Below are 24,792 nucleotides of genomic sequence, written 5' to 3' on the forward strand. Positions count from 1 at the left end.
TTACAAATTGAATTTGGGTATTTTTGAATCGTATTTTCCTCCGGGTGCTCCGGTTTCCACCACAGTCCAAAGACATGCGGTACAGGTGAATTGTGTAGTGTATGAGTGTGAATGAGTGTGTGTGGATGTTTCCCAGAGATAGGTTGCGGCTGGAAGGGCATTAAAACATACTTATATAAAAAACATAAGTTGGCGGTTCATTCCACTGTGGCGATCACTGATTATTAAACGGACTAAGCCGAAAAGAAAATGAATGAATAAATGAATCGTATTTTGAATTTACAAATTGACTTTGAGTATTTTTTAATCTGCTTGAATTTACGAATTGGATGTGTATTTTTGAATCATTTTGAATTTATAAATTGGATGTGTATTTTTTAATTGTGTTTTGAATTTATAAGTTGTGTTGAGCTTACAAATTGGATTTTGTAAATGTGAATTGTGTTGTGTATGTGTGAATTATATTTTGTAAATGTATTATTTTTAAGACTGTTCTGGCTTCATATGCCAGCATTGACTACACCGATACAAGTCTGCTTGTTATGATTTGTTAAGACTATGATGATTGTTGTCTAATAGACTGAGAAACAGGCTGTGGTAAATCACCATAGTGATTGTGAAACAAAGACAGCTCTTCATTTATTACCCTGCTGTGTGGCATCATTACAGCACATCATGAGGGCAGGAAGTGGGCGGATGTTACTGTCTGATATGGTGTAGGAGTGTATGCAAGTATATATTAGTGTGAATGAGATTTCCTTTGTTGGCTCAGCACATATGAAAACACACATTTGCGTGTGCATGACTAGAGTGTCGACGTGCATATGGCAGAGCCAAGTGTGTATAAACAAAAACGTCTGTGTGTATTTGAGGCTTTTTTTTTATCTGGGTGGAGATTTCCTTTCCTCACCTCAAACACGGACACGTCGTCCTTCCTGTAGATCTCGTTGGCAGGCGGGTGGAACCAGTTACACTTTCGCATGTGCTGGTAGAGAATACTGCGGCTCTTCATGTAGCGCAGACAGAACTCGCAGAGGTAGAGCTTAGGGAGCCTGTCACATCCAGACAATCACACATCAGAATTTGCTGCCTCAAAACCAAAGGTGCAGAAGCACATCTTCTCTTGTGAGAGTATCCAAATATAAGAAAAATACGAAGTATGACAGCTAATTCTACACTAGTATGATTTGACGTTACACCATTCTAAACACACACACATAAATGTTTGGAAAAACACACCAATAAAACTAGGATTTATATTTTTATGGCTGTCGGCGTTGACATTATTAATAAGAGATTCTTACGGTGTTAAAATAGACCAGGCTGATTACATCAGAGATGGCAGAGAGCACAGTAACTTTCAGCCGGTTTCCAATTAATTATTTATTCCAGTTTGTGTTTGGTTTTAAACATAAGTTCTGTCCTATTCTATGGTTGTTTGTGGCAAGTAAAAGCCTTATGTATCGCTCAGTGTGAAATACAGACCTAATTAAATATCACCACTTCTACCACTGCTTAAACGTTTGTGTGGCTTTTTTGGTGGACATAAAATCATGAATATGGGAAAAATGCTACAAACTTTATGCTAGTGTTTTTTGATTTTTGAAATGTAATCAGGCCTAGTTTTACTACAAAACAACTCTACTAAAATAGTGTCTTTTAGTATTAAAAAATTATTATAAAATGTACTGCTAATTTTTAAATTTTATCATAAATCTTCCCTGTTTATTAAGTTTTTGCAGTTGTGTCTCAGTAATTGTTGACAATACTTAATTAGAAAGTTACACAGACAGTAAGTATTGTAATATTGTTATGGGGGAATAAAATATTCCTCATCCAAGTTTACTAGTAAATGTAGGACAACCCTTTGAAGAAGTTGTTGTTAAAAACAGTTGGGAGATAAAGGCAAAATATGATTCAATTAACTTGCCTAATACATGCCATATTCGTTAGAAATATATCTAATCTTGAACACAATGAGATGATGTTGTTGATAACTGCAACATTATTATCATCATGTTGCTTACCTGCTGTACTCCTGTGGGTATGGGGAAGAGTACCACGTCTGAATTTCATACTTCCCAAACTCTATAACTGATGGGCAGCGCATCTGGGGGTCAGGTGGACCAGTCACCCCAACTTTCTGTGAGAATACAACAAAAAACATAGCTTGAGGCAAAGATGGAGCACAAATTTACAATACAGGACAATCCAAGGCCTAGTGTTATATCCTTTTCACAAAGCACAAAGTTGCTCTCTTTCAAACATGAAACATGTTCTCTTTCTTCTAACAATCACAGTTTCCCACAAGCATACAGCTCTATTACACTCATGCTTACGGGATTATTATTAGCTCTTATCCACAGCCCAAGTGGAAATTCAGAGCATCTGCCACTCGCCAGCCTGCTGACACTCAGTAGTGATCGCACACTCCTCTGCTCTGCATCTCAGTCACATATACAATCCATTTCATTTATTCCATATACAAAGAAATGTAAAGTAAGTAAAAGAGCTTGTGCAGAAGCATCACTCGGATCATGTCATGTTAATTTTCGAAATCTAAATAAAGAACAAATGGTATGGTTAAAGATGAAAAAACAACAACAAAGGTGCAAAATATATATATATATATATATATATATATATATATATATATATATATATATATATATATATATAAATTAGATTGAAAAATAATACATTTATGAAATAAAATTCATACATGCACAGCACAATTCATATTTACAAAATCCAATTTGTAAATTCAAAACACAATTCATAAATAGAATACACAATTTGTAACAATTAGTAAAAATCATAAATATTTGCTAAATTAATTGGATTTGTGTATATTATGAAATGTGTTGAAAATTGACAAATTAGAGTTGTGTATTTTTGAATCATCTTTTGAATTTACGATTTGGATTTGTCTATTTTTGAATCGTCTTTTGAATATACAAATTGTAGTTGTGTATTTTAAATCGTCTTTTAAATTTATGAATTGTGTGTAATTTTTAATCATCTTTTGAATTTACGAATTGGATGTGTATTTTTAATTATCTTTTGAATTTACAAATTGGATTTGTGTATTTTTTAATTGTCTTTTAAATATACGAATTGGATTTGTGTATTTACGAATTGTGTTTTGAGCTTAGAAATTGGATTTTGTAACCGTGACTTGTGTTGTGAGTCTATTGTGAATTGTATTTTGGACTGATCTGAGAATCCTTTGGTCTGAAAGCATGCACAAACACTAAATGTTTCAATTGATGCGTCATTCACAGACACATCTATGATATAAAGACTAAATAAAAGTTTTCATTGCAGTAAAAGAGACAACAACCGAAAAATTTTCAATTAGTAGCATCATTTTTAAACCCAAGCAAAATCATGCCTAGAAAAGGGTCTGAAATGCATGTCATTTTAATTGACAAAAACAAGTTAACTCTTGTACTAACTTTTACAGTAAAAAATTAAATAATCACTATATTTAACAATTTCTCTTCAATTAATAATACAATTAGTTTTGAATAGTGTCGACTTTACAATTTAAGGAAAATAAATAAACCGCCTCAGGAGTGACTCTTGTGTTGCAGCGTAAACATACAGATTAATAATTTAGGGCAATTCAGCTCCACATTTAAACACAGCTGTCACTCCCAAACGTTGCAGGGTTAATGTAGTCTAAGTGTATATTACAGCGGAAGCAAATTCTCTTCATTTCAGACCACAGCACGGTATTCTTTCTTTGTGGATGTTCCGCATCTCTCTAATATTATGTGTTAATATGATTGTCTCTCTCTAGGTTAGAGAGTGTTTTGCTTTGACTGATGGCCTCAGGCAGTCAGAGAACGGCTGCTTCTGCTGAGAGCCTCAAATCTCTCACACACACACAAACAGACACCAGCCAATCAGTCTACACATGTGCATATGTGTTTGTGTGTGTGTATCACTGAGAGAGGCACCAGCTGTCAAGATAATGGAAACTCTCAAATCCCCCACATTACATTCTGCAGAGATAAAGTCCTTTACAGCTTCCAGGTCTTCGCTAATACACCAAAAGAGAATTCAGTGACTGCAAACAAACAATGGGGACCCCCTACCATCAAGCACACAGTTTAGAGATGGAAGGAGGATTCTGTGTTTTTTTCTCTCCCTCTCATTAAGGCCTGTAAAAAATATATGTGCTAAAAAAAGATGAGCTTTTGGCCCATTTGGGGTTCTGTTTTAAATAAAATGTACAAAAGTGACTTGATATAGATAGAAAATGTTAAATGAATGTAAAGTATAATGTTTCAAAATAGCAAAAACAAGCAATAGATGATCCAGGATATAACACACAGTATTAAGAACTTTTTGCATTCACAAACCTTTGTGTTCTCTATGATGAACAAAAAAACCATATCCAGGGCTCGAAATGAACCTTTTTACTTGGTAGCACCGGTGCTCCCAACTTCAAATATTTAGGAGCACCAAAAAAAATTTAGGAGCACCCATCAAAAATGAATGAGCACCGCTGCAAATAGTTTTTTAAGGGATTTATTGTATTTTAAACAACATCAATAGGACTAACAAAAAACAGAAACAACTATCGCTGTGATGACTTGATATTTGTGTGCAATAATTCCAAAATAAATGTCTAATAATTATAGAGTATTAATGATGATGAAAATGACAATAATAGTAACAATGAATTACATTTCTCATTATGATGCTGCCTTGAACGACGTGCATGAATATCTGCTATAAAAAGTCTGTTACTTTATGAAAAATAATAGTATAGTTTGCATCAAACTAAAATGAAGCATTGCAGTAAGAAATATTGATTTTGTTCTGCTGTTTTTATATGCATGTCAATTTAATAAATAATATTTATGCTACAAAACAAACAAAAGATTATAATAAATAATTCAATTTAATGCTGAAAGCTGCAAAACAGTCATCTGTAAGTAAATAAAAACATATATATACACCTCAAAAAAGAATAGAAAAGAGAAAGTAAGTAAAGTCTCACTTCTATCACTCTTTAAAAGTTTTGGTTTCAGTTTGTCAATTTAAAGGTTCAGTCTAAGCTGATCTTCATTTTTCTGTGTTAGTGGAAAGCAGGCGAGTCAGCCGACCCAATTTATGAGCAGGCAAAGCAGGATTCTTGCGATGACCACCGGCGCAATACCGCTCGTTGTTATGATGAGCCGTAGTTTCAGTGTAAACTTAGTAAAGGCGAGCTCCTTTGGCGATGATATGTACAGTATTAGATTTGACTTTTAGTGGACATATGAACCAATATAGCGGCAGGGAAGAGCAATTCAACACGTTTTTACAAAAAATCAAAACAGGTCGCACTACAACCATTATCTGTAGTCGCACTAATGTGCCATAATATATTATGAGGTCGCATAGATTAATTTTCGGGCGCATATGCGACCAAAATGGTCGCAATTTCGATCCCTGATATCAAATACTTGCCATAACCATAACTCTAAAATGCAATATGTTAATTTAAATGATGTGCGCGCTTTCGGTTTCACTTTTACTGCTGAGTGGTATGGTTCGGTCCGCCTTTTGACAGTGGAAAGGCCATAAAAGCGTACCAAACCAAACCGCACCGAACCACTCAGTGGAAACGGGCCATTAAATTCAAATGCAGTACTTACTGTGTAGTAGGTGATTTGGGATGCAGCCTATGTGTATCTATATAGTTTATTTTTATGCATTTAGAAATTAAACTGCTGTCTGTGTAAAAATACACACGAGTTATAAGAAAAGTACAAAATACCCACAATATCGAACTTCTATAGTTGGACTTGCGCATCTGGACATGACGCTCAAAATATATCTTGAATTACAGTGAATATGCATTTGTATTTAAAATGTACCCAATATTATCATCTCAAAATATAGTCACAGATATTTTAGGTTTAAAACATTTTGGATTTATTTACTTTCTCAAAACTTTTCCAGGCCTGAAAAATGCCTTGTCAAAATTCCATGACTTTTCCAGTAACTTTAACTTTAGATCAGTCATTTTAATTTGTATGACCAAATTAAACGGCACTTCTCCCTCCCTTGATCCATACCTGTAGTGCGATTTCCTGAATGTGCCTGAAGAGCTCCACGTCTTTCTCGGTTAGATTCTCGTGTCCTGGCAGCTTGTCTTCATCCTCCCGCCAGCTGTCTGAGCACTCCTGATTGTCTGTGATGCAAACAGACACAAAGACAGTTAAAACAGCCAGAGAGTGAATGTGAGCAGAAAACTGAGTCTCCGGAGCAAAAACACCAACAAAACAGACAGCAGATTCACATTTAATTAGTACTTTTCCATTTTACACCGCATCCTAACCAGGCATGATGTGTCAAGCTTCCAATTATGCTGTCTCCAAATGTCTACAATAGTCCTGTCACAACTCTGAACGTGATGCCGTTGCTGAAACAGACGCCCTATTTATGTTGTTCAGAGGAGCATCTCTGACTGCACCACATAATACACTTCCAATCAAAAGCCTGCGGCTAAATTTTTGGTAAAAAAGCTTTTATATTAATAGTTTTAATACAGCAGCGATGCATTTCAGAGCTCAAAATTAACCCTTTTGCCTGTTAGCACTGGTGCTTTAATTTTTTTTGCCAAAATTTAGTCACACCCCCCAATTATAAGCACCATTACTACAAGTTTTATATTTACAGATTTATTGCATTTAAATTAAACACTAATCAAAACTAAACAAACAAATCTGCATGTGCCTACCATCAGTTAGCAATTGTTAACAATAACTGTTATTGCACAGATGCTATTGACATATAACTTAATATTTGAATGTGTCACCTTAATAGCAATAACAGTCTTTTCATGAGCTGCAGTATTAGTTTACTCTTAATAAATGAATAAATTGATAAAAATAAATTAATAAATGATAAAAAGCCCTTTTGCGATGGTGTAGGCTACGCAGTGTTACATTTTACATATAGCTGCCACTTGCATGGCTGACAGCATCCTGACAATTAAATAAAGGATTAAAACTCTGTTACCTCCATCTCACTGACTTTAAAGTGAATGCTTTAGTCACTTTCATAGTGGACTTTAACCAACTGGAAGTCTTTTAGCTACTCTTTTAAAAGTGTAAACGGTGGATTAACATTCACCACACGATCACTAATCAGATGTGCCATTATTTGTAACTTTAGGTGGGTTCTAAAACAAAATCTGTCAGTGTGCTTTTCATTCTCTCATCTTCAGTGCTTTACAGTTTATGGTTGTCGCTTCCTGTCATCTGAAGGCAGATGGCATTGACTGATTGACATGTGATATTAACAAAAAAAAAGCAGTGGGCCAACCAGAAGAGCTTATATATATATATATATATATATATATATATATATATATATATATATATATATATATATATATATATATATATATATATATATATATATATATATATATGCTCCGCCCTCCCAACCCCTTCCAATCACGTTAATTTTATTTTATTTATATATAGCACCAGATCACAACTTTTTTAATAAACAAGCTAAATAGCCATTTGTAATATCTTATTTACACAACAGCATGTCATTTCTGTTCTGCACTTGAGTCACAGCAGCTAAAATATATACAGATGCAGACATCCCAAGTCTCCCGGTAGTTCCGGGTGTCTCCTGTAAATGCATTGAGACTCCCGGATGCCCGCAAACAAATAATAATCTCAAAATTCAAGTTCCTCAAATACGTCCCGCACCCCTCTGCTCTTCAGATACGTTGCGCACATCCCATGCTGTGATGCGAGCGGAGCTATTTCCTCTATCTAGTGTCCAGTTATGACCTTTAACGGAAGCTCTGTGTGTCTTTCGCAAATTCATAAATTCGGACCCCGAGTCCACATATATGGACATAATTTTTCTCTAAAATTACATCATATCAAAAGATGATCCCTAGATTTTTATTCTAATTAGGTTCCAATAAGCCTTAATAGCAAAGAGAAATAAAAACACCTTGGGTCTTAAGAGGTTAAAGACCATGACTCCTCGACCCTCCTCCCCAAAACTGTAAACCTAGGGGAAATGCTGGCCATGTGTTGAGCTACATAAGTCGATATGTTGATTGTTATGACAGATCTACCTGTTAGATCTCGTACCACTAGATCTCATCACACTCCTAGCAGATAACCTAAAGCTGATGACTTCTAAATAGTTGCGCTAAACTCTCACCTCCTGTCCTGTCATCGTGCTCGCCTTTCCGGTTGCCCTTCTTGCGCATGCGATATTGCTGGGAATAGTCCACCACTTCAGCACGGGCTTTCCGGCCATCTGGGGATGGGGTGAAGAACTTGCTGAGGGCATCGATCAAACCTTTTGTTTTCTTGTTAAAACGCAGGCTACCGTGTGCAGAGTCATCTTCTCTCAGAGAAAACAGCATGCGATCGTCACCGGGGTAACCTTCGCAGGAGGAGCTTGAGGAAGAGTGTGGGGAGGAGGAGCCTTGTGAACACTGATCCACACCTCCAGCGCCCCGCCTTCTCCGGCCACGCCCTCCACCACGAATCTTCTTAAAGGGACGGCCAGGTCTGAGGACAAGACAACTCGTAGTAGTCTTATGCTCGTTTATTTCAAATTCATTAAAAGATTTGAAGAGAATTAGACATTTGCTGAGTTATTTAAGGATAATTAAACATTAAATACCTGCCCTTCGGTCGCCCCAGTGGTGCATTGTATCGCCGTTTGATTTGTGCTGCTTTGTCATGTAAGAGCTTTCTTCCCTTTTCTCTTGGCCGACAGATCTGACAGATCCACATGCCTGAAAATCAAAAAATAATTATTAGAGAGTACAATTACAAAGGAAAAACAATCCTTGTGAAACAAATATACAATTAATAATAATAATAATAATATAACAAATAATAATCCCTGGACACTGAAGTAAAGCAGGCATGTATTTGATTGTGTGTGGGCAGTTACCTTTCGGCATTCGCGTTAGTGGAGGGTCACAGCACTCCATGTGGAAGCCTCGGTCACAGGAGTCACAGAACAACATGTTGTCCTGTAAAAATACAAATGTACAAAGACAATGCTTACTGAGGAGTCTGCGAGTTATTTTAAATAATTCAGTTAATGAGAATCTAATAAGAGCATGAAGTGGCAAAAAAAAAATAATAATCCTACTGCATTTTTTCCTTGGTCCTGGCAGCTGCTGCAGGTCTTGCACTCGATACACTGCCACCATAGAGCTTTGACCCGCACTGTGAGCTCTGGAGAGAACTTCAGACACGATGGATGCCCTGAAAAAAACAGAATAAAACAACCTCAAAAAAACAGTGATAGTAGGAGATTTGTTACTTAATGGCATCTTAGGCTATTTTCCAGAATAAAGTGCCATTGCAATGAGAATTCCAGTGTCACGTTACTTTCTACAATCTTTATCTTCTGATACAAGTTATAATCGGAGTACCTGCTGAGATTTAAGCATCAAATTTAAGACTTAATTTAACAGGCTCTTCAATATACGTTATACTTTTAGACATAAATAATTCAAGCTGCTAATTTAAAAAAAGATGTGCAGATAAATGTGGATTCTTGCAACCATCAACAACAAAATACAATATAAACCCCAGTGGATACCGCATTGCCAATAGCCGTGACAGCTATCCCACCACGGTGGCCAGAGGAAGACATTTTTGTGCACTTTAAATGTTTTTTGACATGAACATTAGGGCACTTGTAAAACAGAAAGCTTTGTTTACAAAAATCAACCGCTGAGCAGTCAAATTGAAACCCTGGAAACATTTAAATTTATACCGAATGGGAAGTATGCGAGCTTGTGTATGTGAAGTGACCACACAAATCCTGTGTGTTAAGTTTTGAGGGCTGGTTATTAAATGTGTTGCACAATGCATTGTAAGCGTATCTTTTTTCATTTGATAAATGTGATTTTTATCATGCAGGAACAGCTCATGTAGTTGATTTTTTAAATCATTACAAACGGCCCGTTTTCACTGAGTGGTACGGTATGGTTCAGTACCCCTTTATGTCCGTTTCAACTGTCAAAAGGAACCAAAAAAGCTAATCATAGCACTTTGGGTATTTTTATTTTTGTAATTGATAACATTATCAGAGACTGTAAGGCTCCGTATGTTTTCATATACGTTTTATTTATTTTTTATTTTATTTAATCACAGACGTTACAGTAGGCTATTTCGTACTATTATAAGGTTAGTTATTAACATTTATAAACATGTAAGTCTATTTAAAGCATCTGTTTTGTATATGTACTGCTCGATGGCCCGGTGCCAACGTGCAAAACGCTCAAGACAGTAGACAGGATCGTTACTGGCCTGATCGGGCCAGTGCTGCCTTATCACTAAAGTTTAATTTGACTGTGACTGTTTGTCAATTGCACACAAGTATGGGTCTTTCATGTCTAGACTTTGTTTCAGAACCGGTCTTGTTTGCCCAGTTAGGGAGGTTCATTCGACGTATGTGAATCCCGCAATCGAGCTCAGATCTGCACCAAATCAATCGGTCCGAAAGCGCCTGAATGAGATGGTCTTTGCTTGATTGAAATGAACTCTGGAACGATTGTATTGAGAAAGCAAAACGATCCAACGAACCCACCAGGTTATATCACAGTGTATTATGGTTATGTAATAGCCAAATATACGGCTATATGAAGAGAGAATGGGGAGTAGGGTGAGATGTCAGATGCTGAAACATTACAGAGTGCTGTTAATCTATTGGGAAAAAAATTACCTGAAAATACCATCTGATAGTTTTTCCATATATAAATCTTATTATATTTTGTATTATAGGCATATTGTTTTGTTCATTTCTCCACTAACACCTAGAAAAAAAGATCAACATTGATCTGCTGCATGATCAACTGAAATAAAAGGCTATGATTAAAAAAGTCTGACCTCTTACCTAAATTGTACTTTTTTTTTTCAAAATTTATTTACATCACAATTGTAATTTTTTAAATTGTCAGTTGTATTTAAAGAAAAGTTATGTCGCTAAGAAACAGCTATTAACTTTTTTTTTTTCTTGGTGGGGCCAGTGAAAGTTTTGGCAGGGCAAGTAAAAATCTGAACCACTGGCCCAATTGAGCCAGTAGAAAAAAATTTTAGCGCTGACCCGTACCATACCATAACCAAACTGAACCGTAACATTCAGTGGAAAGAGGTAAAAGTGTCTTTGGAAGATTATTACAACCAAAAAACACTCAAAATAGCTTCCGAATCCCTACAAGATTAGATTAGATTCAACTTTATTGTCATTACACATGTACAAGTACAAGGCAACGAAATGTAGTTTAGGTCTAACCAGCAGTGCAATAGCAGCAATTGCAGGATACAGGAATAAGTTATAAAGTGCAGTTATAGAAAAACTATGGTGATATAATGCATGTTGACAAATACATGTTGTTAAAATTACTAGCTTTTAGTAGCTGTTTGCAAGCTACAAGCCAACAAAATAGAGCTGTGTCTTGTCTTTGAACGTGAATACACACACACACATCTTTTGTCGTAGCGTTTAACACACGTCCTTCAAACTAATGTAATAAATTGAATAAGAGGACTTCAATAGAGCATAAAAACACTTAAGGACTTCACACTAGTCCCTTTATTTGGGAATACCCTTGACTTTAAATGCAGCAGATTTTTATGTTGATACGTTTATGTAAAACTACTAGCAATACACATAAATATAAATAAAAAATATCTATATATAATGTACTTTTAATAATAAAATTTATTTATTTATTTAATTAAATCCAAGGTGGAATGAACTCCTTACCGCTGTTCCCACAGTCTGCACATGAGATGAGCTCTTCTGGCTTCTTGTCACGATTCTGTTCCTTGGTCCCCAAACAGAAACTACAGATGGGTATAGGCTCTGCCACAGGCTGAGAGAGAGAGAAAACAGAGAAGACGAGTTTATTGGCCGAGCAGATTTAAATGATTCCGAGAAACAACAGAGGTCTGAATATTGTGTATATGAGCTCAGCTGAAGATAGAATGGATGAATTAATTGCCCTTTATGAACTGTATTATAGACTGCTTCACTACTAATACCTTTCCACAGAGACAGCAAAGCCTCAAGCAAACCGACTGACTTTTATACACTGTTTCAGGAACAAAAAATTACAGATTCTCCGAGAAAGATGCTCAAATAAAAGAAGAGCACAACAATAATCAGTATTTCCTATGCAAAACACAATGTCGGCCAGTTGACAAGTTGCAAAGATCTCTGCTTTCAGTCAATGGGTGCATAAAAAACTAAAAATACAGAGATGAAGCTAGGGGTTGAAAGTTTTGATGATCAAAGAATCTGCAGTGGACAAGATCACAGTGAATGTGTGGGACTGGAGGTGGGTTTATTGTCAGGGTGTGGGCACAAAACCATGTGTTGATGCTTATTCTAAGCCACACCATCTGACATTTGCTTCTGGAGCACCATTAATCTTTCAGTGTGTCCAAGAGAGACCCACCCACGATGCAGTATGCATCATACGCCACACACAGCACACAAACAAACAGATTCATGTGAATGCAAGGAGACAGATGTGTGTGAAAACAATCCTGCTGAAGAGGAACTGAACACATGTAGCTATACAGATGTCGTGCAACAGTGCAGTGGTACATATGTAAAGATTGCTGCAATGTTTTTAAGCTTCACTGTAGCGATCGAGAAGGGTATTATAGCAATAGCAGTAAATACCAACACTGAAGGTATTAGCCTGCATATGGCATTCCTGACCGACTGCAGGAAATAGAATGAAAGAAATGCTGGATTTAGACTGAGAGAAAAAAGGTCAGTGCATATTTGAGCGTGTTTTAAGGTAGGTGTGTGTCTAGGCAGGGAGGAGAGAGGACAGTGTGATTTATTGGGTTCATTTTCCTCTGACTCAGGTCCACACACACACACACACACACACACACACACACACACATACCCAAGGGTGGGACTAAAAGAAAGAAAACCAAACCCTTACACACAGTTCTCTTAGCCACGAAATCCAATCAGAACTGAATTAAACAGAATGCAGCTTTATACTTCAATCTAAAGAGAGCATTTAATGTCTGCCCTGAACTAAACTTTACAAACCAGAAATACAATCAAATAAATCTCACTACCTTCAAAATGCACAAAGCAAACATGTCTGCCAGCACAGAACAAGTTAAAGTTCTGCACAGATTACAATCATGTATTTATTCATTCATTCATTTTCCTTCAGCGTAGTCCCTTATTTATGAGGTATTGCCACAGTGGAATGAACCACCAACTATTCTGGCATGTGTTTTACGAAGCAGATACCCTTCTAGCCGCAACCCAGTACTGAGAAACACTCATACACTCTCGCATTCACACACACTCATTACACTATGGTCAATTTTGCTCACCCAATTCACTTATAATTTATGTCTTTGGACTTTGGGGGAAATCGGAGCACCTGGAAAAAACCCAGATGAACACAGGGAGAACATCCAAACTCCAGACAGAAATGCCAACTGGCCCAGTCGGGAATCAAACCAGCAACCTTCTTGTTGTAAGGTGAAATTGCTAATCACTGAGCCACCGTGATGCTTAACATTTACAATCATTAACAACACAAACATTCAACAAGAGGCGATTTACCTAGAAAAATCAGATGCAGCCACTCATTTAAAAAAATAAAAAAAACACAATCTACTTTTTACTAAAGTAGTACTGTGCTTTGGTTCAGCATCATTGCATAATTTAGCATCTGCTGTTACTGCATTAACAATCAATTAGGGAAAAGTCAAATTACAAAACTATTACTGATATACGACTAAATGTAATCTACACAAGAGTATCTTAATCACTTGTTCTGCGTGGTTCTAACAGTCACTGTGGTAAGAGATTCTAGACAAATATTTGACTATAAACTTTATTGTTGGAAAAATGCACCTGAAGATGTTTTCAGATAAAAAGTGTGAATGAAAAGAACATTAAAGATTGAATGTTGAACGTAGAACATCCTAGTTTATACAAACTTTTTGGTCTTTAACAGTTATAAATGTTGTATGCTAATGTAGACACACCTAAAGTGGACAAACTATTCAATATGTTTTAATATTTTATTAAATTTACATGTTTAATTTAAGGACAGTAGAACTGCAAACTGAAACTACATTCAAATCAACTGACATGAAAGCTGAATTTTTAGCATCCAACTAGTCACCATGGCCATTTACTCAACATTTTCAACCAAAAACTGGATGTTTTGCCTGTTTGTTTACCAAATAACAGCGTTTTTGTGGCAAAAAAATGTATAAATCTGAAAACAAATTTGACATTCTTGTAAAACACCACTATTGTCAAGTTCATGTAAACACCCAGATACAAGAGTCTTTGAAAATTATGACTTCACGCGTATGTATAGTACGTGTTTAGGAATGTCGATTAACAGCAAGCGCAAACAAACAAACATGCATAACAAAGAAAATGTATGTGGCTTTGTTGTTGCTAAAGTGTTTCAATCAGCAAAGTGTGGATTTACTTCACATTACAACCAAAAGCAAAGAGACACCTGACGAATTTACACAGCAAATAAAACACAGACATAAACACCAAACCGCCAATGACACATCGTCACTTTCCTAGTTACAAATAAACTAATCCTAATATTGAAGTAATTTGCTTTCCCTTTATTACAAAACCAGTACTGCAAGAAACTTTTGGTTTTAACAAACCAACAGGTTTAGAACCTGTAATTTTATAAAAATAAAATAAAATGAAGAAATAACCAGCTGGAAAAAAATAAATAAATGTAGAATATTCAGTGCTGTGAAACATCCACTGGTATTACTATTGCTGATAACACTAAATGTATAAATCTAACATTATCATTTTCAATAAATGATTCAGTTATTTACTCATTAAACTTCATGTTTCATTGCTAAATGTGTCATTTTTGAAGAATTATTCAGTGGCATATTTTTGATGGCTGGTTGTCGCCACCTATTGGTTAAACAATGTAATTGCTGCCTACAACTTTCATTTTTGATTGTCGTTAAATGCATATGACAGTGATTCTAATCTATACCATAAACATCAGTGGTTAATCTAAACTTAAAACTGTTATGTCAGTACTTCTGTGATATTTGACTGTATGTAACTTCATAACTAACTCAAAAGACTAATGACTCAATCTCTTTCTTGATTTTTGCGTTTTCAGATTTGAATGAAGCGATCCGAAGGATTAATAAACATATGCAAATCACCATCCTTTATAAATAATGTTGCGTGGGTGTTGAGATCTCAATCTTTTAATGGTAAATTGTGCAGCTTACTCTGAATGCATTAATGAAGGCTAAACAAGTAGCAGCAGAAAACACCTTTAATAACCTTAGAAACCCAGCATATCCCAAATAACCCACCACAACTTCTTCATTATCATTAAATTTTACAGGAAAGCCTAAATGCTTTTTATACATGTGATTTGAACGACGAGAGAGGCGATTTCTCTGTAATAGTTACAAATTTAGGATTAATCTAGCAGTAAAAAAAAAAAAATAAATATATATATATATATATATATATATATATATATATATATATATAAAAATCTACAGACTATGCGTGTTCCAAACCATTAGTTATGACCCGCACAAATTACGCATCAACCGTGATCCGTTACACCCCTAATAGACATTCAACTTTTCAAAATGCAGTTCTGCAATAAACAGTTTGACATGATGTTTAAACAAAAAAAGCTGTTGTTTGACAGAAGCTGTGATGAATCTTTTTCAGGACTCTTTGATGGAAATTTTGTTGTGTAAAATTATAAAATGCTTCAACTTTAACCTTTATGTTTTTCTACAACTACTACGCTTGCAGACAGTGTAGGACAGCTTGCAACCTGTATTGGCCTTGACATCACATGATAATTGTTTTTGTTCGGGACAAGTCAGAACAAGTTGAAAAACCTGGGCAGTTTGCGGACACACCTTAAATTCATACAACAACTCTTTCATTCTTCTCAAAGACCAGCACAACAACTTCGATGAGCAAACAATTCACAAGGCAAAAATTAAACTGCCAGGCAGCAGACCACCACAGGAAATCTAAAAATATTTTATGTAGGAGAGAAAAAAAAAAAAAGATTCGTACAGAAGCACATCTGACAGGACAAAAGCCACCCCCTCACACACACACACACACACACTCACTTGCATGCATCAATCTGCCAGTTTTCCCATTCTAATGTAGCCTTCAATTTCCTCTTAATGTAAGCAAGGCTGAGTGCATGTTGTGCGTGGGCAATCAGACACTGGAAACCCAAATGAGTAGACTGGGATTAAACAAGAATGGCAGGGGGAGGGAGGACAAAACCTACTGTCCTTGTCTCTGGCGCTGTCAAGGTTCTCATTAACATGTGAAACTCATTTCTGCATTCACCTGACTGTGCAGCCCCCAACCCATCACCCACAAGCCCCAGCGCAAGAACCTCACCCATCGACATGGAGAGGGAGACAGCTGGACACACTCACACACACCCAAACACAAACAGGTGAAAGAAAGAAAACAACAATAGAGGGCAGACGTGTAGATGCAACAACACTGTCAAACAACGGGGCAAGACAAGCTCTCAACAGCAACACTGCTTCTGAATAGCATCGAAATAACAGCACATCCTTTAGATGCAAATGGGGGGTGTTTTTAGCCTTAGGGTGTGCTCACATTTGAAGTTCTGGACCAAAAATTAAAATAATACATTCGGGCCTGGTTCGCTTAACATAAAATGTGTAAAGGAGTCAAAACCAGACAATAATTCATTCGTCTCACACACAAAAAAAAATGAAGATTTGCTGCAAAGAGATGCAATTCAGATGCCTGTACTGAATGGTAATGGTCCACGAGGGGAAAGCTTGAGCACTCGGTCCTGTTTATCTTGCATTTCTGTTTTTGGTATGTTTGTTTTTAGCAAGCCCTACTTGTTTGATGTGCAACATGATTTAGCTTATTCAAATTAGGGCTGCACAATATTTCATTTCAGCATTGATATCACAATGTGCGCATCTGCAATGCATCGCAATATGCAATGTTGAGTTTGAATTAGTCGATCATGACCTAAAGAACACATGTGGATTAACTATTTTAGATTGAAGGTTTATCATTTGCATGTGTTTTTAAGGCCGATCACTGAGCATTTCGGTCAGCATGGTGGCTCAGTGGTTAGCACTGTTACCTCACTGCAAGAAGGTCATTGGTTCGAGTCATGGCTGGGCCAGTAGGCATTTGTGTGTGGATTTTGCATCTTGTCCACGTTAGGACTGTGCGATTAATTGAAATCGAACCGCAATTTGAAACAATGTAATAAGTTAAATTGCAAGAGGCTGCGATTTGAAATGTATGTGTATTATTAAGTTTCCCCCGCCCAAAGCAATAGTGTGACTGCCGTGTGACAGTCTATTCGCCAGTTGAGTAAGCACACTTTCGTTCTGTCCAATAAAAATTGTGCTATCGAACTATGCAAAACGCCCACAATAAAGAAAGAAGAAAACAAACAGGAAAGTGCGAACAAGTGGGATAATGGTGTCTGCTGCTTCAGAAGCATGAATTGATGAATTAATATAAAAGAAAAGCAGCACTGGTAATAAGGGATTTTTTTGGCTTTAAACTCAGACATAGAACAAAAACAGGTAATTTTTTAAGAGCTGTCGCAAAATTGTTGCCATGGCTTACAGATTATTGAGCTGAATCTTGACTACAAAGTTGAATTGCAAATCAAATTGCAATAGCAGTATCTGTCCAACAACAACAAAAATGAATATTTTCCCCAAAATATTTTCCCCACAGCCCAACTCCCCATGTTTGCTGTGGCGACCCCTGATAATGAATGAATACGAATGAATGAATGATTGAATGACTGAGCATTTCAAGAGAGTTTAGAACATTTGGGCATAAAAAATTCTGATATTTGGAGGTGAAAAAAACTTATCATATTTAATTATTTATACACAATTTGTTCTATTTCTAGTCCATATTCATATTTCAAATAGAAAACAAGATTATTTTACTTACCCCACTGGCAGATAATTTTGCTTGTTTTAAGAAAAAAAACTACTCATTTTGCCTCAAGTTTAATGAAGGTCAAAACAATATTTTTTGCTTGATCTAAAAAAAATTTGATATTTGGACTATAAATGAGACAACGCAAAGCCTGAAAAGCTTTTTGACAGAGTGATTAATCATTCAATTTTTGCATTTAAATAACGTTAGACTCCCCAGAAAACTGTCAAACAGTGTTGTTTAAACCATTTTGGGAAATTGCAGCCATCGCAATATTTCAAATCACAGAAAAAATACAAATATTGCAATATGCGTTTCTTCCAATATCATGCAGTCCTAATTCAAACGAACTAAACTAAATGACAATTTACACTAGAGTTTGCTTTAATGCGTAAAGTCATTAGTGTGAAAACACCATTCAATAGAATTTGGTTAGTTCTTGACCTAAAAGCAATAGAAAACTGCCCCATTACTTACTTAACCTCAAGGCATTCTCAGTGTACATGAGTTTCTTCTGTTAAATAAACACAGTTAAAGACGTTTTTAACACTTATGCTGTAAAATTAGGGCTGCAAATTGGGTACATCTCTATTATCAACACACTTTGAGATTCCCATTGTTGCACATTTCTGCTGTGTGATTGGCTCTTTGATCAACAGAGTAAAAAAGTCCAGAGCTTATCATTGTTATTGATATAAATTTTTATTGTTATGATTCAGTTTAATATTATTTATCGGCCCAGCCCTATGTATAATGGTTTTAAGTAGTGCCCCTTTTTGAAGCTTCCGGAAGTGCATAAATCTGCTTTAAAACTAACCCATACGCCACTAGGGGGTTAAGACATTTATAATGAAGCAAACTGATGCAGTTTGTAACAAAAATATTTCTAAACTTTAAAACAAACTTCTGGTAAATGCAGAATGCAGGTTCTGGACAACCTTTAGGCTTATCTCTGACTTGACATGATTTCTTGAATTAGACAGATTTCACGCAAACCACTTACTCCACAGTTTGTTTACCACAAAAAACGATGGCAAGCAAGAAAGCCAACTCACTTAGCATTACTGTATATTGTTATACAGTATATTACCTGTACTCTTCCTCTACATAAGAATCTTATATCATGCGTCATAAGTAGAGCAAGAGATCAGCCAAGAATGAGTCTAGGGTCGCTTTCACACCCATAGATCGAATTTGTTCTAAAAGAGGAATTAAAAATTGTTACAATGTTTATTTTTGTTCTTGGTGTGGTACACATTCACACAGCAAAGTTTATAAATGGACTAAAATAGTTGAAACAAGTCACCTGCGAGTAAACTCTCCTCACATTGGTCATAGTTTCAGGGTTTATATCCAATGGATTCCGCTCAGCGGTCATGTCGTTATTTTAATTTATGTTGATAAGCAATAAGACATTATAAGTGAAAATAATGTCTTATTGCTGATAAAAAAATTATGTCTTACTGCTGGTAAAAAAAAATAATCAGAAGGTCCCTTTAATTTTGACACCCATAGACATCGTCATTAAATATAAATCAGAGAGGTAAGAAACTCATACAAGTATTGTAAAAATCTTTCTATTGAATCTAGCCAATGTTTTTTTTTTTAAATTGATTTAATGATGCAGTATAGGCTTACATTATAGAGAGAAATAACAGATGAACCGAGACTGCAGTCAGACCATGAACTAGATGTTGATCTTTCTTTCGAGGTGTCAGTGCACAAACAAATGAAACAATTTTACATTTTTAGATTTTAAGATTTATCAGATGGTACTTTTGGTCAATTTTCCTAACGAATAAACAGCTTTCTGTAATAGTTCAGCATGCTTTTACTTTCATATTCGACATGAAAAGCACATTAACAGGTAGAAATGACTTCCCGCCCAACTCATAATTCTCTCATATAGCCGTATATTTTGGCTATTACATAACCACCATAAACTATGACACAGCCTGGTTCGTTAGTTTGTTGGATCGTTTTGCTATCTCAGAACAATCGATCCACTCCAGAGTTTGTTTCAATCGAGCCAAGACCACCTCATTCAGGCGATCTCAGACCACTTGGTTTGGTGCCGATCAGAGTGTGATTGCTGGATTCACATATGCAAAATGAACCGCGCAATCTAGGTAACCAAGACAAGTGCCTAAGCATGAAAGCACCCTAAGACACACACATACGACAGCCACCGGAAGTCAGTAATTTGAGTTTATGGTTTAAAAATGATAAATATTTTTGTTACAACAACACATTGATCCAGCTACAAGCATTTATCCCCTATTAAGAGTCAATGTACGCAACAAATAATTCTGAATGCAAGAGCCAAGATCAAATATCAAACTACTCTGACAGCGTTTCACGAGTTCACACTCACAGATATTTGACTGAATAGAAGATGCGTAGTTGGCGTGCTGTCCGGAGAGAGGGGCTCTGAGCTTGGGAAGACACCCTAACTTGTGTTATTCCCCCTTATCAGAATAAAGAGAGATAGGGTCCGAGCACAGTGTCTAGCCCGGCTCCAGAACGCTCCCCCCTCATATTTAAATATGTATCTGGTTTAATAGTGTGGAGTTGGGGGTGGCGGAGGGATGCTCAAGTCATGAGGAAACGGAGGTATGACGTGTTTGACTATTTACATGGGTTTGCTCTTGAGCTGAGTGGACAATAGAATAATTGTGATGAATTATCCTCGTCAAAGACTGATCATGCTCCTCGCGAATTTTATTTATAAAACATCATCTGTACGACAGAAGAAAAACATAGAAACTGAAGAGGAGTAAATTGGGTAAATGGGGGGGACTATTCCTTTAAGAGGCTTTTTCAAAGATGCATGGCTCCAATCTTTTTTTAATCTTACACACCAATTGTTTTCCTAACCATAATGGGTATCAGTTACATTTTTATATTACCATTATTAAAGTCCCCTAATGGAAGTATTCACTTTATAAACAGTAAACAACTGTGAATGTTACTGTGCATTAAACGACTCTATAAATGAAACAAATGGAAAAATGGACAGGCAGATAAATACACAAACTGATACCTTAAAATGTATTTCCTCAATTTATTTCTAGCATTTCAGAGCCATACAAACAATAAAACACCTTTCAAATCAGGTGCAACTGCCAAAATACCTCCTGCCGACTCAAGAAGCAATGAGAAACAAAGTCCATTGGTCGCTTTACCTAGTCTCATGGTGGTTTCAAAAGCAGAAGTGCCAAACAAATCAAAATCCATCATGCCATGTAGACCATTCCCTGTTAGACGATCTCAAGTGAGTGATTCAGATTCAGAGGCCACGGTAGTTGCACAAATAACATGCAATTGAAAACACATCAAACAGCAGGAAGCAATGAAGCAGAGAATGTGTGTGCTTAATAACGTTCAAACTTGCAAAGCTCAAATCCATCATCACACATGACCATTATGCTTAAGGTCATATAAGGGTCAAGGAAAAGCTATACTGTGGTACCTTAAGCAATTTGCAAAAATGCTGGTAAATATGATACGCTTATAGACGTGACAGTGGGCAAAGTCTTTTACTATGAACATTATTTTTATTACATCAGATAAGGTCCAATAAACTGACAACTTGTGGCGTTCTTAACACCGTACCCTGCGTTCTGTTGGCTTACTGTAGTGTGCATGTGTAATATATCACAGAAACACATCTTCATGGCAGATTTAGGTACATCCAGCCACAACAACAACAGCTTCCCTGTAGGACTGGAGAAAATATATTGCAAACTCTTAACATCCACAGATACAGGACAAGTGTTACAGTCGCAAAACTTTACTATAAGAGAAAAATTGAGTACTGTGGTCGTTTGCTATAACGCAGTTCTCCTTTCCTGGCTTCGCAGTTTCACACATTTTTTTGTCCAATTTGATATGCTTTTTTTCTTACAGTGCATTGTGTTCTACGTCCTGATTGGCTGTAGACCATTGTCAATCAATCTCCTCCATGCAGTTTTTTCCATAACAAACGTGGCAATGTCAATGAGACATTCTGCACCGTCAAAGGCACCTGCGTTAGCACCGCAAAGGCAGAGAAAAATTCCATCCATCGCACAAAGAGTTGGACTTCTTGAATTGCTAAAGAAAGGTAGAAGTTACGCAACTGTAGAGTGCCATTATAGCATAAATTAATCTTCAGCTTGTTATATTCGGTTTTACAGCCTTAAAACATCTGCAAAAATTTGAAAAAAAAAATAGCTGACTACTTAGCAAATTTCACTTACTGCGAGTTATTTTACAAGGTATCTCCCACGATTAATGAGGGACCACTGTACTCAACGTTTGCAAGTTTTCACCCCAGACTTCTAGACATGTTAAAGGAAGGTAGACGTTACGCAGCTATAAGGCGCCATTATGACATACCTGTCAACATTGGGATATGAAAATAAAGGGTTAAGCCCACCATAATAAGGAACTTTTAACGCTGCTGTAGGGCACCATTACGGAACAAATGAATTTTCGGTTTGTTACTTTCGATTTTACAGCCTTAGAACATCTGTAATACTTGAAAAAGTAAAGCTCACTACTTTGCAGATTTCACCTATCGCAGGGTAATTTTAGAAGGTAACTTCCACGATTAACAAGGGACCAACGTACGTCTGCAAGTTTTCTCCACAACAAACCCAGCAAAGTTGACAAAATGTTCTGCACTTTTAAACGCACCTGCAGTAGCACCCAGGAGGCAGAGAAAGATGCTAACCATCACACAAAAGGTTGGACTTCTGGACATGCTAAAGGTAGGTAGAAGTTATGTGGCTGTACGGCGCCATTTTGGAAAAAAACTTATCTTCAGTTCGTTACATTCAGTTTTACAGCCTTAAAACATCTGTAATAATTGAGAAAACAATACTACCTCATGGATTTTGCCTATTGCGGATTATTTTTAGAACACAACTCCCGCAATTAACGAGGGACCATAATATTGTACATTGGCAAGTTTTTCTCCAACAAACCCCGTAATGTTGACATTACGTTACGTTGACATTACGACATTAAACGTTCTGCACCCTCAAAGGCACCTGCGGTAGCACCCACAAGGCAAAGAAAGATGCTAACAGTCACACAAAACCTTGACTTCTGGACATGCTAAAGAAAAGTAGAAGTTACTTAGCTGAAGGGCGGCATTTCGCAATAAATGAATCTTCAGTTCATTACATAAAAAAAGAGGAAAATAACAAATGTTAAAGAAAGAAAGAGAAAAAAGTGTAAAAATGTTAATGTTTGTCTGAGAAAAGTATGTGTGTAGTGATGGGTTTTACAGCCTTAAAACATCTATAGTAATTGTAAAAAAAATAAAAATAAAAAATAAAAAAAACAAAGCTGACTACTTCATGAATTCCACCCATTGTGGGTTATTTTTGGAACTCTTGTTATTAACGAGGGACCACTGTACACGTTTCCCACTCAAAACACAAAATACTCTGGGGGTTTTAATGATTATCACCACTGCCCATGAATCATATCTCAAATAATAACTGACATGCTCTGTATAGAATTGTTTGATGGAATTCCGACATATTTTCACAGGGAAATAACCAGATTGTTTGAATAGTCTGACTGATATCTGCAATAACTTGGTTGTCAGGTTACTGATCTCCATATAAACATCTTAAGCAAGAAATTTCTATTTCAATAGTAAAGTCGTATTGCTCTTTTAAACGTTTGCAGCTGGAAAATGCTTAGCCATCCATAATTCAAATACAACAAAATCACCAATGCAACACTTTCTATCCATTACCAATCAATCGCTCACTAAACCATGCTTTAGCCATTATTACAGTAAATTCACATTTACCAGATACTATAAAAATGACATCAGCATTAACTATTACAAATTTCACTACAGACAGAGAAGTTAAGCTATCGAACCACAGGCATTCTACTTTATTGTCTCAGTGATCTTCGACCTGTAGGGAAGCATGATGGCACTGCTAATGGTTATCACACAAGTGGTGTAAAGCCTCTTTGCATTCCAGTATTGTTTATGGTCAACTCATGCCACACCAGAGCTCTCAGGACAAACGGGCCAACACTGATTACCTTCCAGACACATAATCAATGTCCGGAGCCGCTTTGTATGCATGTCTCCTGTATTCTTTATAGCTTCACTTTGAAACAAGAAAAAGGTGAAAAAGTAGGTTGTACGTTGTGATAGGTTTGAGGGGTTAAGGTCATTACAACACTGCTTTTCAAAGGACTAGAGAAATTGCACAGCGGGTATCTGCACGCATATTTTAAAGTTCTACATGCTGGTTTGCACTTATGTGTGTTTTTCTCAAAAAAATGACAATGATTTCTGCTTTTATTGCAAGTGCAATACTGTAGGCCCTGTCTTTTAGTAATTTTTAGTACCTTTCTGGACTCTTAATTAACCTTGCAGTCTATTAAGAATGAGGGAGCTCTCAGATTTTACCTAAAAATGTTTCGAAGACGAACAAAGGTCTCAAGGCTTTTGGAATGACAGGAGGGTGAGTAACTAACAGCAGAATTTTCATTTTTGGGTGAACTAACCCTTTAAGCATGTTTAAATCAGCTCTGCAGACTAGGGTTGCACAATATACCGTATTAGCATCAATATCGCAATGTGATCATTCGCAATAGTCACATCACGAGCATACGGAATGTTGAGTCTGGATTATAATTGATCATTTCGCAGCTGCTTTTTTGAGGCATGTGACTATGTGAGGGTTTTATAAGCATTCAGTCATAAGAAAATGTATTGTTTAAAACTTTGACAAATTACTAACAATTGAT

The 24,792-nt window shown here is 36.4% G+C and overlaps 1 protein-coding gene across 6 annotated transcripts in view; it reads right to left on the reverse strand.

The window, feature by feature from the left end:
- Window positions 1-24,792, reverse strand: part of kat6a (K(lysine) acetyltransferase 6A) — a 52,591-nt gene that overhangs the window by 12,417 nt on the left and 15,382 nt on the right. For 4 of the 6 annotated variants that reach the window (XM_017356029.4, XM_073949748.1, XM_073949749.1 and 1 more), the window contains 8 exons: window positions 11,779-11,887; window positions 9,151-9,266; window positions 8,947-9,028; window positions 8,671-8,785; window positions 8,200-8,555; window positions 6,078-6,193; window positions 2,028-2,143; window positions 911-1,052 (listed from right to left, as the gene is read on the reverse strand). In XM_017356029.4, the coding sequence (XP_017211518.1) occupies window positions 911-1,052; window positions 2,028-2,143; window positions 6,078-6,193; window positions 8,200-8,555; window positions 8,671-8,785; window positions 8,947-9,028; window positions 9,151-9,266; window positions 11,779-11,887 (1,152 nt within the window). The remainder of the gene's footprint in view (window positions 1-910; window positions 1,053-2,027; window positions 2,144-6,077; window positions 6,194-8,199; window positions 8,556-8,670; window positions 8,786-8,946; window positions 9,029-9,150; window positions 9,267-11,778; window positions 11,888-24,792) is intronic. The other 2 variants (XM_073949750.1, XM_073949751.1) reach the window with 1 other exon arrangement.

The sequence above is a fragment of the Danio rerio genome, chromosome 5, assembly GCF_049306965.1.
Source record: "Danio rerio strain Tuebingen ecotype United States chromosome 5, GRCz12tu, whole genome shotgun sequence".
NCBI classification, from domain to species: Eukaryota; Metazoa; Chordata; class Actinopteri; order Cypriniformes; family Danionidae; genus Danio; species Danio rerio.